Source organism: Phocoena phocoena, chromosome 12 (assembly GCF_963924675.1).
Source record: "Phocoena phocoena chromosome 12, mPhoPho1.1, whole genome shotgun sequence".
Classification (NCBI taxonomy): domain Eukaryota; kingdom Metazoa; phylum Chordata; class Mammalia; order Artiodactyla; family Phocoenidae; genus Phocoena; species Phocoena phocoena.
In genome coordinates this window covers 41,882,550-41,895,924 of record NC_089230.1, presented here as the reverse complement: position 1 = coordinate 41,895,924, position 13,375 = coordinate 41,882,550, and the positions used below count along the sequence as shown (strand labels likewise).

The following is a 13,375-nucleotide window of genomic DNA, read 5'->3' as shown; positions in this document are numbered from 1 at the left end:
CCCAAACTCATTCTATGAGTCCACCATCACCCTGATACTAAAACCAGACAAAGATGTCACAAAGAAAGAAAACAACAGGCCAATATCACTGATGAACACAGATGCAAAAATCCTCAACAAAATACTAGCAAACAGAATCCAACAGCACATTAAAAGGATCACACACCATGATCAAGTGGGGTTTATTCCAGGAATGCAAGGATTCTTCAATATATGCAAATCAATCAACGGGATACACCATATTAACAAATTGAAGGAGAAAAACCACATGATCATCTCAATAGATGCAGAGAAAGCTTTCGACAAAATTCAACGCCCATTTATGATAAAAACCCTGAAGAAAGTAGGCATAGAGGGAACTTTCCTCAACATAATAAAGGCCATACATGACAAACCCACAGCCAATACCATCCTCAATGTTGAAAAACTGAAACCATTTCCACTAAGATCAGGAACAAGGTGCCCACTCTCATCACTCTTATTCAACATAGTTTTGGAAATTCTAGCCACAGCAATCAGAGAAGAAAAAGATATAAAAGGAATCCAAATTAGAAAAGAAGAAGTAAAGCTGTCACTGTTTGCAGATGACATGATACTATACGTAGAGAATCCTAAAGATGCTACCAGAAAACTACTAGAGCTAATCAATGAATTTGGTAAAGCGGCAGGTTACAAAATTAATGCACAGAAATCTCTGGCATTCCTACACACTAAGGATGAAAAATCTGAAAGTGAAGTTAAGGAAACACTCCCATTTAGCACTGCAACAAAAAGAATAAAATATCTAGGAATAAACGTACCTAAGGAGACAAAAGACCTGTATGCAGAAAATTATAAGACACTGATGAAACAAAATAAAGATGATACAAATAGATGGAGAGATATACCATGTTCTTGGATTGGAAGAATCAACACTGTGAAAATGACTCTACTACCCAAAGCAATCTACAGATTCAATGCAATCCCTATCAAACTACCACTGGCATTTTTTACAGAACTAGAACAAAAACTTCACAGTTTGTATGGAAACACAAAAGACCCCGAACAGCCAAAGCAATCTTGAGAACAAAAAATGGAGCTGGAGGAATCAGGCTCCCTGGCTTCAGACTCTACTACAAAGCCACAGTAATCAAGACAGTATGGTACTGGCAGAAAGACAGAAATATAGATCAACGGAACAGGATAGAAAGCCCAGAGATAAACCCACGCACAGATGGTCACCTTATCTTCGATAAAGGAGGCAAGAATAAACAGTGGAGAAAAGACAACCTCTTCAATAATTGGTGCTGGGAAAACTGGACAGGTATATGTAAAAGTATGAAATTAGATCACTCCCTAACACCATACACAAAAATAAACTCAAAATGGATTAAAGACCTAAATGTAAGGCCAGACACTATAAAACTTCTAGAGGAAAACATAGGCAGAACACTGTGACATAAATCACAGCAAGATCCTTTTTGACCCACCTCCTAGAGTAATGGAAATAAAAACAAAAATAAACAAATGGGACCTAATGAAACTTTAAAGCTTTTGCACAGCAAAGGAAACCATAAACAAGATGAAAAGACAACCCTCAGAATGGGAGAAAATATTTGCAAATGAAGCAACTGACAAAGGATTAATCTTCAAAATTTACAAGCAGTTCATGCAGCTCAATAACAAAAAACAAACAACCCAATCCAAAAATGGGCAGAAGACCTACATAGACATTTCTCCAAAGAACATATACAGATTGCCAACAAACACATGAAAGAATGCTCAACATCATTAATCATTAGAGAAATGCAAATCAAAACTACAATGAAATATCATCTCACACTGGTCAGAATGGCCATCATCAAAAAATCTAGAAACAATAAATGCTGGAGAGGGTGTGGAGAAAGGGGAACACTCTTGCACTGTTGATGGGATTGTAAATTGATACAGCCACTATGGAGAACAGTATGGAGGTTCCTTAAAAAACTACAAATAGAACTACCATATGACCCAGCAATCCCACTACTGGGCACATACCCTGAGAAAACCATAATTCACAAAGAGTCATGTACCAATATGTTCATTGCAGCTCTATTTACAATAGCCAGGACATGAATCAACCTAATTGTCATCAACAGATGAATGGATAAAGAAGATGTGGCACATATATACAATAGAATATTACTCAGCAATAAAAAGAAATGAAATTGAGTTATTCATAGTGAGGTAGATGGACCTGGAGTCTGTCATACAGAGTGAAGTAAGTCAGAAGGAGAAAAACAAATACTGTATGTTAACACATATATATGGAATCTAAGAAAAAAAAATGTCATGAAGAGCCTAGGGGTAGGACGGGAATAAAGACACAGACCTACTAGAGCATGGACTTGAGGATATGGGGAGGGGGAAGGGTAAGTTGTGACAAAGTGAGAGAGTGGCATGGACATATATACACTACCAAATGTAGGGTGGACAGCTAGTGGGAAGCAGCCGCATGGCACAGGTAGATCACCTAGGTGGTTTGTGACCACCTAGAGGGGTGGGATAGGGTGGGTGGGAGGGAGGGAGATGCAAGAGGGAAGAGATATGGGAACATATGTATATGTATAACTGATTCACTTTGTTGTAAAGCAGAAACTAACACACCATTGTAAAGCAATTATACTCCAATAAAGATGTTTTAAAAAAAAACAAAAACAAACTTGGTTGGTGGGAATGTAAATTGGCGTGGCCACTACAGAAAACAATACGAAGGCTCCTCAAAAAAATAAAACACAAATCTACCATGTGTTCCAGCAATTCCATCTCTGGGCATATACCCAAAGGAAATGAAAACAGGATTTCTACAAGATAGATGCATTCCCCCCCCATGGTTATCGCAGCATTATTCACAACAGCCAAGGTATGGAAACAGCCCAATGCCCATCAACAGATGAATCGACAAAAGATGTAACACACAATGGAATATTACTCAGCCACGAGAAAGGAGGATATCTTCCATTTGAGACAACATGGGTAGACCTTGAGCACATTATTCTAAGTGAGATAAATCAGAGAAAGGCAAGTATTGTATGATACCATTTATATGTGGAATCTAAAAAAGTTAAACCTGTAAAAAACATAAGAGTACCTCCTTACGAGGGATGGGCGGTGGGGAGCTCCCACAGGGGATAAGAGTGATGGTAAGGGTAAAACTTTAACAAGTAGTAAATATGCCATAAAAACCTCATGCACAGTGTAATGAATACAGACAATTATATCATACTATATATGTTATGTAATGTGATAAATACCACTACAATAGCAATCATATTACATACAAATGTAACAAAATAACATGCCACACACCTTAAACTTACACCATATTACATGTCAAATCTGTTCAATGAAAAAGTGAAGAAAAATAACACTATTCACATGCCAAAATAATTCCTTCACTAAAGAAAACTTTATTATCTTATTAGTTGTTTCTCCTAAACTTTTGCTGTTTTATACACTCTCTGTATCAATCTCCTGGAAAAATGTTTATTTATCATATCATTTTAAATGTTTATTTATCATCTCATTTAGTACTTAGGGTTTTCCTTGTATTTCCTTTTATTAATTGTACTTATCTTTTAAAATGAATTTCTCAACAATTTTTTAATTCCCCACATAATTTAAAATTCTTCTAATATTTTTAGCAGCCCATTTTCCTTACCTTTCCAGATATTTCTATCTGTCCTTGCATACTGACTTAGAGAGCCCTCTTCTGGCCTGATGCTGTGTCAAAAAACATTTTCTTCAGCTTGCAAATAATGTTAAGTTTTAAATGTCTTTGGTAATATAATAATTGTATAATTCAAGTAAAACCTTTATTCAGAATAATAAAGTTATTAAGGAGAAACTGCATGGTTCTATTAAAATACCTTATCAAAGCAACTTATACTACTTAAGTAGTATAGAAATACCACTTTCGAATAACTGTACACTATTAATCTCAGTATGACAGAGCCTTGCTATCATGTGACGGAACTTGAAGATGAAGCCACATAATAACAAGGTATTTGATACACTAGTAACTGAAGTATGATAAACAAGCTGGAATCTCTGTTAAGTGCCTCTGCCTCAAAGAAGTCTGATAGTTATTTGGTCTTTAATATGTCCCGATTTTAATATAACAATGCCTTTAATAAAACTACAAGTTTGAAAATATAATGGCAGAAAGAATTCCACTTAAATTGATTTTTTTTAATTCTAGGAATAAAGATGTTAATGAAAGTGACCAAACAGAAGTACATACCACCATTAAGTAATTTGCCAATAGTTTTTCATCTTTTTGTAAATAAACAAGCCAATTATAAAGTTTACATAGAAATATATAAAAACAAATATTAAGGGCAATTCTTAAAAACAGTAATAATTTGAGAAACTAGTCCTTCCGGCCATATAAATTTTGTTATGAGGTGTCACAGACCCTATGTCTGTGTTCCCATTAGACTGTACTCTCAAGGACAAAACCAATCTCGTTCACATTTCTATTCCTAGCACCTAGACAATGCCTAATCTATAGGAATCATAATAAATTTTAAAGGATTGGGTAAATGTGTTTACCTATATGGTCTCTCCCTTTATAGTTTGAGATTCATGAAAGCATGAACTATTTTTCACTTTTGTGACCTCAGAATTTAGCACAGTGGATGTTTAATAATTGTTTGTTAAATGGGTTCATTTCCAAAATGGTTTATTTATAAAATACTCATCAGAATTAGACTTCATGGTAGAAAAAAATAGATAAAGGAAAAGAATGAGAAAATGATATAAATAGAATGAAAATATTATGACAATTCAGAAAATACATTATCAAATCAAATTATATGTAAAAGAAATTAACTTTTTTCCATTAAAAGGTTCATAAAATCCATAAACAAAAAAAACCAATACAGAAAAAATAAGCAAAAAATACGAAAAAACAATTCACAGAAAAAGAAACATGAATGGGTCTTAAATATATAAAAAGAAGTTCAACATCAGTTTAGGAGAAATACATATTAAATCCATATGGAGAAAACAAGAAAAAGATCTCAAATCAACAACATAACTTTACAACATAAGGAACTGGAAAAAGAAGAATAAACTAAATCCAAAGCTATCAGAAGGAAGAAAATAAAGATCAGAGCAGAGATAAATGAAATAGAGAATAGAAAAATAATAGAGAAAATAAATGAAACCAAAAGTTGGTTCTTTGAAAAGAACAAAATTAACAAACCTTTTGCTAGATGGCCCAAGAAAAAAAGACTCAAATTACTAAAATCAGAAATTTAAATGGAGACAATATCAATTCTATCAAAAAAAGGATTATAAAAGAGTAGTATAAAGAATTAACTGTTCAACAAATTGGAAAAACTAGATGCTCTTTTTTATTTTTGGTATGTGGGCCTCTCACTGTTGTGGCCTCTCCCATTGCAGAGCACAGGCTCCGGACGCGCAGGCTCAATGTCCATGGCTCACGGGCCCAGCCACTCCATGGCATGTGGGATCTTCCCGGACCAGGGCACGAACCCGTGTCTCCTGCATCAGCAGGCGGACTCTCAACCACTGTGCCACCAGGGAAGCCCGTGGAAAAACTAGATGAAATGATGAATTCCTAGAAGCAAAACCTACTAACACTAAATCATGAAGAAGTAGAAAATCTGAGTAGACCTACAACTAGTAAGGACACTGAATCAGTAATCAAACGTCTCCAAACAAGCAAAAGCCCCAGCCTTGAACCTGATGGCTTCACTGGCAAATTCTACCAAACATTTAAAGAAGAACTAATATCTATCTTTCTCAAACTTTTCTAAAAACTGGAAGAGGATGGAACACTTGCTAACCCATTCTGAGGTCAGCATTATTCTGATACCAAAGCCAGATGAAGACACTACACGAAAACTACAGACTAACAATCCTTTTGAACACTGATATAAAAATCCTCAACAAAATATTAGCAAACTGAATTTAGCAGTATATAAAAAGGATTATACTCCATGACTAAGTGGGATTTATTCTTGGAATATAAGGCTGGTTTGACATTCAAAAATCAATCAATGCGGGCTTCCCTGGTGGCGCAGTGGTTGAGGGTTCGCCTGCTGATGCAGGGGACGCGGGTTTGTGCCCCAGTCCGGGAGGATCCCACATGCTGCCGAGTGGCTGGGCCCGTGAGCCATGGTCGCTGAGCCTGCACGTCCGGAGCCTGTGCTCTGCAACAGGAGAGGCCGCGACAGTGAGAGGCCCACGTACCGCAAAAAAAAAAAAAAAAAAAAAAAAAATCAATCAATGCTATTATACAGCACAAAAACAGCAAAAAAAGAAAAACAACCATCTCAACTGAGGCTGAAAAGAGCATGTAGTAAAATGTGACACCCTTTTATGATAAAAACACACAAAAAGCTAGGAAAAGAAGAAGACTACTCAACATAATAAAAACTACATAGAAAAAACCCACAGCAAACATCATACTCAATGGTGAAAGACTGAGAGCATCTCCTCTAAGATCAGGAAAAAGGATTCCCACTTACAACACTTCTACTGAACAGAGTACTGGAAGTTCTAGCTAGAGCAATTAGGCAAGAAAAAGAAATTAAAGGCATCCAAATTGAAAAGGAAGATGTAAAATTATCACTGTTCACAGATGATATGATCATACACATTCTTTAGCAATAAAGAATGGATTCAGGGACTTCCCTGGTGGCGCAGTGGATAAGACTCCATGCTCCCAACGCAGGCACCCTGGGTTTGATCCCTGGTCAGGGAACTAGAGCCCACGTGCATGCTGCAACTAAGAGTTTACATGCCACAACTAAGGAGCCCACCTGCCGCAACTAAGACCCAGTGCAACCAAATAAATATTAAAAAAAAAATGTATCTCCACCCTCCTGGGTTTGAGCTGGAGAAATTAAAAAAAAAAAAAAAAAAGAATGGATTCAGCAAAGTATCAGAATACAAAGTTAATACAGAAAATTTAATTGCATCTCTATACACACTAATAATAAATGATCTGAAGAGGAAATTATGAAAACAATTCCATCTACAATAGTATCAAGAAGAATAAAATACTTAAGATGTAACTTAGCCGAAGAAGTAAAAGAATTGTACAACGAAAACTAAAAAACACTGCTGAAAGAAACTGAAGATGATACAAATAAATGGAAATACAGCCCATGCTCATGGACTGAAAAACTTAATATTGTTAAGATGAAAATACTACTCAAAGTGATCTACAGATTCAAATGCAATCCCTATCAAAATCTCAATAACATATTTTTTGCATAAATAGAAAAACCCACCCTAAAATTCATATAGAATCTCAAGGGACTACAAATAACCAAAACAATCTTGAAAAAGGGGGACAGAGGAGGACTTACACTCTGTGATTTCAAAACTTTCTACAAAGCTACAGTAATCAAAACAATGTGGTTTTGGCATAAGGAGAGACATATATAGACCGATGGAATAGAATAGAGAACCCAGAAATAAACCCTCACATATATGGTCAAATGACTTTTGACAAGGTACCAAGACAATTCAATGGGGAAAAGATTGTCTTTTCAACAAATGATGCTGGGAAAACTGGATATCCACATGCAAAAAGAATGAAGTTGGACCCTTACCTAACACCATATACAAGAATTAACTTGTAAGGGATCTAAGACCTAAATGTAAGACCTAAAACTATAAAACTCTTAGAAGAAAATATGTGGCAAAAGCTTCATGACACTGGATTTGGTAATGATTTCTTGGTTACGACACCAAAGACACAGGCAATAAAAGAAAAGTAGACAAATCGGACTTCGTGAAAATTTTAAAATCTCGTGCATGAAAAGACACAAAGGACTATCAACAGAATAAGAAGGCAACCCACAGAATGAGAAAAAATATTTGCAAATCATATATCTGAGAAAGGATTAATATCCAGAATAGAGAATCTCTAAAACTCAATAAAGAAAAAACCAAAAAGTCCAATTTAAAAATGGGCAAAGGACTTGAATAGACCTTTCTCCAAAGAAGATACAGAAGTAGCCAATAAGCACATGAAGATGCTCAACATCATTAATCATTAGGAAAATGCAAATCAAAATTACAATGAGATATCATCAGGATGGTTACTATCAAAAACCAGAAAATAACAAGTGCTGGTGACAATGTGGAGAAACTAGAACACTTGTACACTGTTGGTGGGAATGCAAAATGGTACCTCCACTGTGGTAAAACAGTGTGGCAGTTGCTCAAAAATTTAAACAGAATTACCATATGATCCAGCAATTCCATTTGTGGGTATATACTCAAAAGAAATGAAAGCAGGGTCTCAAAGAGATATTTGTACACCCATGTTCAAATAAATAATATAAAAAATGTTCACAGCAGCCATTATTCACTAGAGCTAAAATGTGGATTCAGCCCAAGTGTCCACTGAAAGATGAGGGGAAAAGCAAAATGTGGTATACATAAAATGGGATATTATTCAGCCTTAAAAAGGAAGGAAATTCTGACACATGCTACAACACGGATGAACCTTGAGGATATTATGCTAAGTGAAATATGCTAGTCACAAAAAAGACAAATACCGTATAATTCCACTTAACATGAGATACCTGGAGTAATAAAAATTATAGAGACATGAAGTAGAATGGTAGTTGCCAGGGGTCGGGAAGTGAAATGGTGAGTTACTGTTTAATGAGTACAGCATTTCACTTTTATAAGATTATGTATAATAGTCGCAAACTAGAAACAACTCAAATTTTGACAAGTAGAGAGAGGTTGAATAAATTATGCTGTCTCCATAAAATGGGAAATCAAGCAGCTGTAAAAGCAAAGGAAAGGGATGCTGCCTATGTAATGATATGAAAATAATCACTGTATTTTATATAATTTTATATAATATTAAGGGAAAGAAGCAAGGTGTTGAATACTGTATTTATTTTGATACTTTTTGTGAAGGTAGGAGGATAAAATACATTTATATGTGTTTGTTGTGATATAAGTCAACTCTGGAAGGCTACACTAGAAACTGTTAATAGTAGCTCCTGTTTGTGTGGGGAAAGGGTGTGAACTGGACAGATGGAAAACAGCACTTGGACATCTTTCACTACACATATAAATATGAACCATGTGAACAGATTATTAACTCCAAAAAATGTCCTAATCTTTCAAGCTTAGTATATAATTTACATGTTTTACTAATAAATCGACTACAAAATCCTTTATAATCTTACCTGCAAACTAGCCACATAAGAATCCTCACAATTTACGTAATGTCCTAACATGGCATGTTGTGCTCGTAATTCATTATCCCTTATTCTTTCATGCAGGTGGGTAATTTGTTGCTTCTGCCTGCAAAACATAAGTTGAGGTACCACGTTACAAAAAATATACTTTTCTAAGTGATAATTAAAAGCAGAACTTTCAGTATTCTAATTTGGCATAAGAGTTAAAAGTATGACCAATCATAAAATTCATAATAGGAAATCTTTTTAAACCACAGTACCATGAGATATGTTAAATACAGAAAAAGTTTATACTGTAGAGTACTTCTAACACTTTAAAGAACATAATCTTTTGTAGAATACTCTTCTTAGATTCTAACAAAGTCATGCTTTGCTCTCTTTCTTCTTGTTGCCTAACATAAAAACTGTTTCAATCTCAGTCTGGAATGTCTTTACCTTAATATTATTATTTCCATTCGTCCAAATTCTGTTCAACACTTAATACCAATTGAAGCTTCTGAAAATTTCATTGTCGGGGTGAGAGGTATTTTTATAAATATCATCTAGCTCAACTGCTGTACTATGCCTGCATCTTATCTACAACATCCAGGTTGCATGGTCTACACATAAACATCACCAACGATGGAGAACTCACATGGTGGCAGATTTGCATCTCTGGATAGCTCTGGAATTTCATTTTAATATAACCTCATGCTGGAACCAGGCACACTGAAGTTCAAGTATTTCCTCAGTGGATCATAGCTTTTTTTTTTTTTTTTTTGCTGTACGCGGGCCTCTCACTGTTGTGGCCTCTCCCGTTGCGGAGCACAGGCTCCGGACACGCAGGCCCAGGGGCCATGGCTCACGGGCCCAGCCGCTCCGCGGCATGTGGGATCTTCCTGGACCGGGGCACGAACCCGTGTCCCCTGCATCGGCAGGCGGACTCTCAACCACTGTGCCACCAGGGAAGCCCCATAGCTTATTTTAATCAAATTATTTAATTTTTGTGAATATGTATCCTTAAACATTTGAAAACCATTATGTGCCAGGCAACATGCTAAGACCTTTATATGTATTATCATTAATCTTCAAAAATTTAATAAGTCTCATACTAAGGTTATAAGAGAGAGAGTGAGAGCAAAAGAGAGCAAGAGCACGTGCTTTCAAGGAATAATAAGGATACATGTGGGTAAACAAATAGCTTGATGTTTTCCAAAATTACTTACAAAATAACTTTTGGAGCAAGTTCAGACTGCATCAAAGAGCTTATGCTATTCAGAGCTGTTTTTATTTGCTTTTCAGATATGCTATCCTTTAAGAACATCCACACAGAAAACATCAAACAGGAAACAGATAAGTTAGGAGAGATTAGTCACATGGTGCTTTTCAAATAATGTAAAACTTTACAAAGAAAACTAAACTTCCTCTTCCAGTCAAGATGGAGTAACAGGAACCTGTTTTGCCCTTCCCCTTGACATAATTACAAAATGGAACAAAATACAGGTAAGAAAGACTCTCAAGACACTGGACAACAGGCAATTAGTCACCGTGACTTCTGGGAGGTGGACAACAAATTCTGTGAGTCCTAAGATTGCCAGAGATTAGCGTTTTAAGCCTTAGCCTCTGAACAGGGAAAGTGACCTCTCTGAGTTGAAAAAACAAAGCTGGTAATCTGGAGAAACCAAGGCAGCTAGAGTTCACAGTGCAGAGCCACCCTTGAGTATTCAGTTGAGTGTTAACTAACGAATGCGTGAAGAAACTACTTTAAGTGGGGAGGGGGCGTTATGGGGTGAGGGTGGGGGATATGTTAGCCAAAAAGATTAGAAGAAACAGTGCTTGAGGCTCACATAGGGCCCGGAATTGTGCCTGTTCCCAAATGCCAAAACTTCATAATTTACAGGGTATCAGTTAGCAGCGATTTCCAACTGAGGGCAATTTGGGGCTCAGAACAAAGTGCAAAAATACAAAAATAATGGCTTCCCTGGTGGTGCTGTGGTTAAGAATCCGTCTGCCAATGCAGGGGACACGGGTTCGAGCCCTGGTCCAGGAAGATCCCTCATGCCGCGGAGCAACTAAGCCCATGCATCACAACTACGGAAGCTGCGCTCTACAGCCTGCACGCCACAACCACTGAGCCCGAGTGCCGCAACTACTGAAGCCCGCATACCTAGAGCCCATGCTCCACAACAAGAGAAGCCACCGCAATGAGAAGCCCGTGCACCGCAACAAAGAGTAGCCCCCGCTCGCTACAACCAGAGAAAGCCCACGTGCAGCAACAAGACCCAACGCAGCCAAAAATAAAAATAAACAAAATAAATAAATAAAGAATACAAAAATATGTAACATCCAAAACAAGTTAAAATTCATAATGCCTGGCATCTCAAAGAAGCAGGGAAATATGACCCACAATAAGGTGAACAGCCAATCAACTGAAAGTGAGCTAGAACTGACACAAATGACAGAATTAATAGTGAAGGACACGAAATCAATTATTGTAACTATTTTCATATGTTCAGGAAACTAGAAGAAAGACATAATATGTTAAGCAGAGACATGGAAGACATAAATATTATCCTGAATGGGATTAGGGCAGACTAGAATTTGCAGAAGAAAAGATTAGGGAATTTGAAGACATATCAACAGAAATGATCCAAAAAGAAACAGAAAAAAAAGACAAATAAATGAAACAAAACAAACAAAACAAAAACTCAGAGAATCAATGAGTTGTGGATTTCTTTAAAAGGCCAAATATATGTGTAATTAGAATCCCTGGGCTTCCCTGGTGGCGCAGTGATTGAGAGTCTGCCTGCTAATGCAGGGGACGTGGGTTCGTGCCCCGGTCCGGGAAGATCCCACATGCCGCGGAGGGGCTGGGCCTGTGAGCCATGGCCGCTGAGCCTGTGTGTCTGGAGAGACCACAGCAGTGAGAGGCCCGCGTACCGCAAAAAAAAAAAAAAAAAAGAATCCCTATAGGGGAGGGGAGGGGAGGAGGAATGAGCAAGAAAAAGTATCTGTAGAAAACTGGCCAAATTTTTTCCAAATCTGTTGAGAATGACACACCCACAGATCCAAGAAGACCAAAGAACCCAAAGCACAAATAACAAAAAGAAAACTAAACCAAGGAACATCCTAATCAAATGACTTAAAATCAGTGATAAAGAGAAAATCCTAAGAGTAGTCAGAGGAAGAACGGTAAATGTGTTAAGGGAGTATAGCCTGAAAATACTCCCAAAGTATATTAAAAGGATGCTTTTACATTTAAAGGCAGACCTTGGAGATATTGCAGGTTTGGTTCCAGACCGTGGCAATAAACTGAATATTGCAAGAAAGCCAGTCACACGAATTTTTTGGTTTCCCAGTGCCTATAAAAGTTATAATTACATTATACTGTAATCTATTGCATAATAGTATGTCTAAAAAAAAAAGTCCATACCTTAATTTAAAAATATTTTATTACTAAAAAATGCTGACTATCATTTGAGCCTTCAGCAATGTATATGCCTCTCATTTAATTACATGTGGAAGTAAAATCACATTATAATTTTGCTAGGTAAACTTTTAAAATCAGTGGTGGATTCTTTGGTATAGTGTGGATTTTTTTTAATGGAATTCATATTAAATGTCCTTCTAACTCATCTGCTTTAGAAGCTAGGACTTATCATATTTCTAAAGCAAGGCCTAAGTGTACATATCATGGTTATTAAAAGTTATTAAAATTCCAACTTCACAGATATGATCAATTAACATATGACAGTTTGCTCATAGCAATTTGCAGAACATCTTTTACTTTGAGACGGACTCCATAATGCAAGAGTCATATTTATTCTCCATCACAAGTGTCGAAGTAAGATTTGGTTATTTTTATCAGCTTATCTGAGTATTTAAATAGTTTCAATAGTTTGTTTCTATCTATTTTGGTTGTTTACACCTAGATATATAGCTTTATAAAATCAATTTCTGAATCTATTTTGTTTCAAGGCCAACTGCTACACTGTGTGAAATTTGATTCTGACACTAAACACCTTAAGTTAGCATCAGACTCCACAGCTTTAAGGGCATGATCCCCAACAAGAAAGCCTTACTTCAGATGCCAGACTCAAGTGGGATCCCCAGGCCATCCACACTTCTAACCAAATGGCTACAAATCTGGGGAGTTCCCAGAGTTTTTATTA

At 36.5% G+C, this 13,375-nt stretch overlaps 1 protein-coding gene across 2 annotated transcripts in view; it reads right to left on the bottom strand.

Moving 5' to 3' along the window:
* Positions 1-13,375, bottom strand: part of CEP85L (centrosomal protein 85 like) — a 153,035-nt gene that overhangs the window by 44,729 nt on the left and 94,931 nt on the right. For both annotated transcript variants that reach the window (XM_065889039.1, XM_065889040.1), the window contains exon 5: positions 9,213-9,330. In XM_065889039.1, the coding sequence (XP_065745111.1) occupies positions 9,213-9,330 (118 nt within the window). The remainder of the gene's footprint in view (positions 1-9,212; positions 9,331-13,375) is intronic.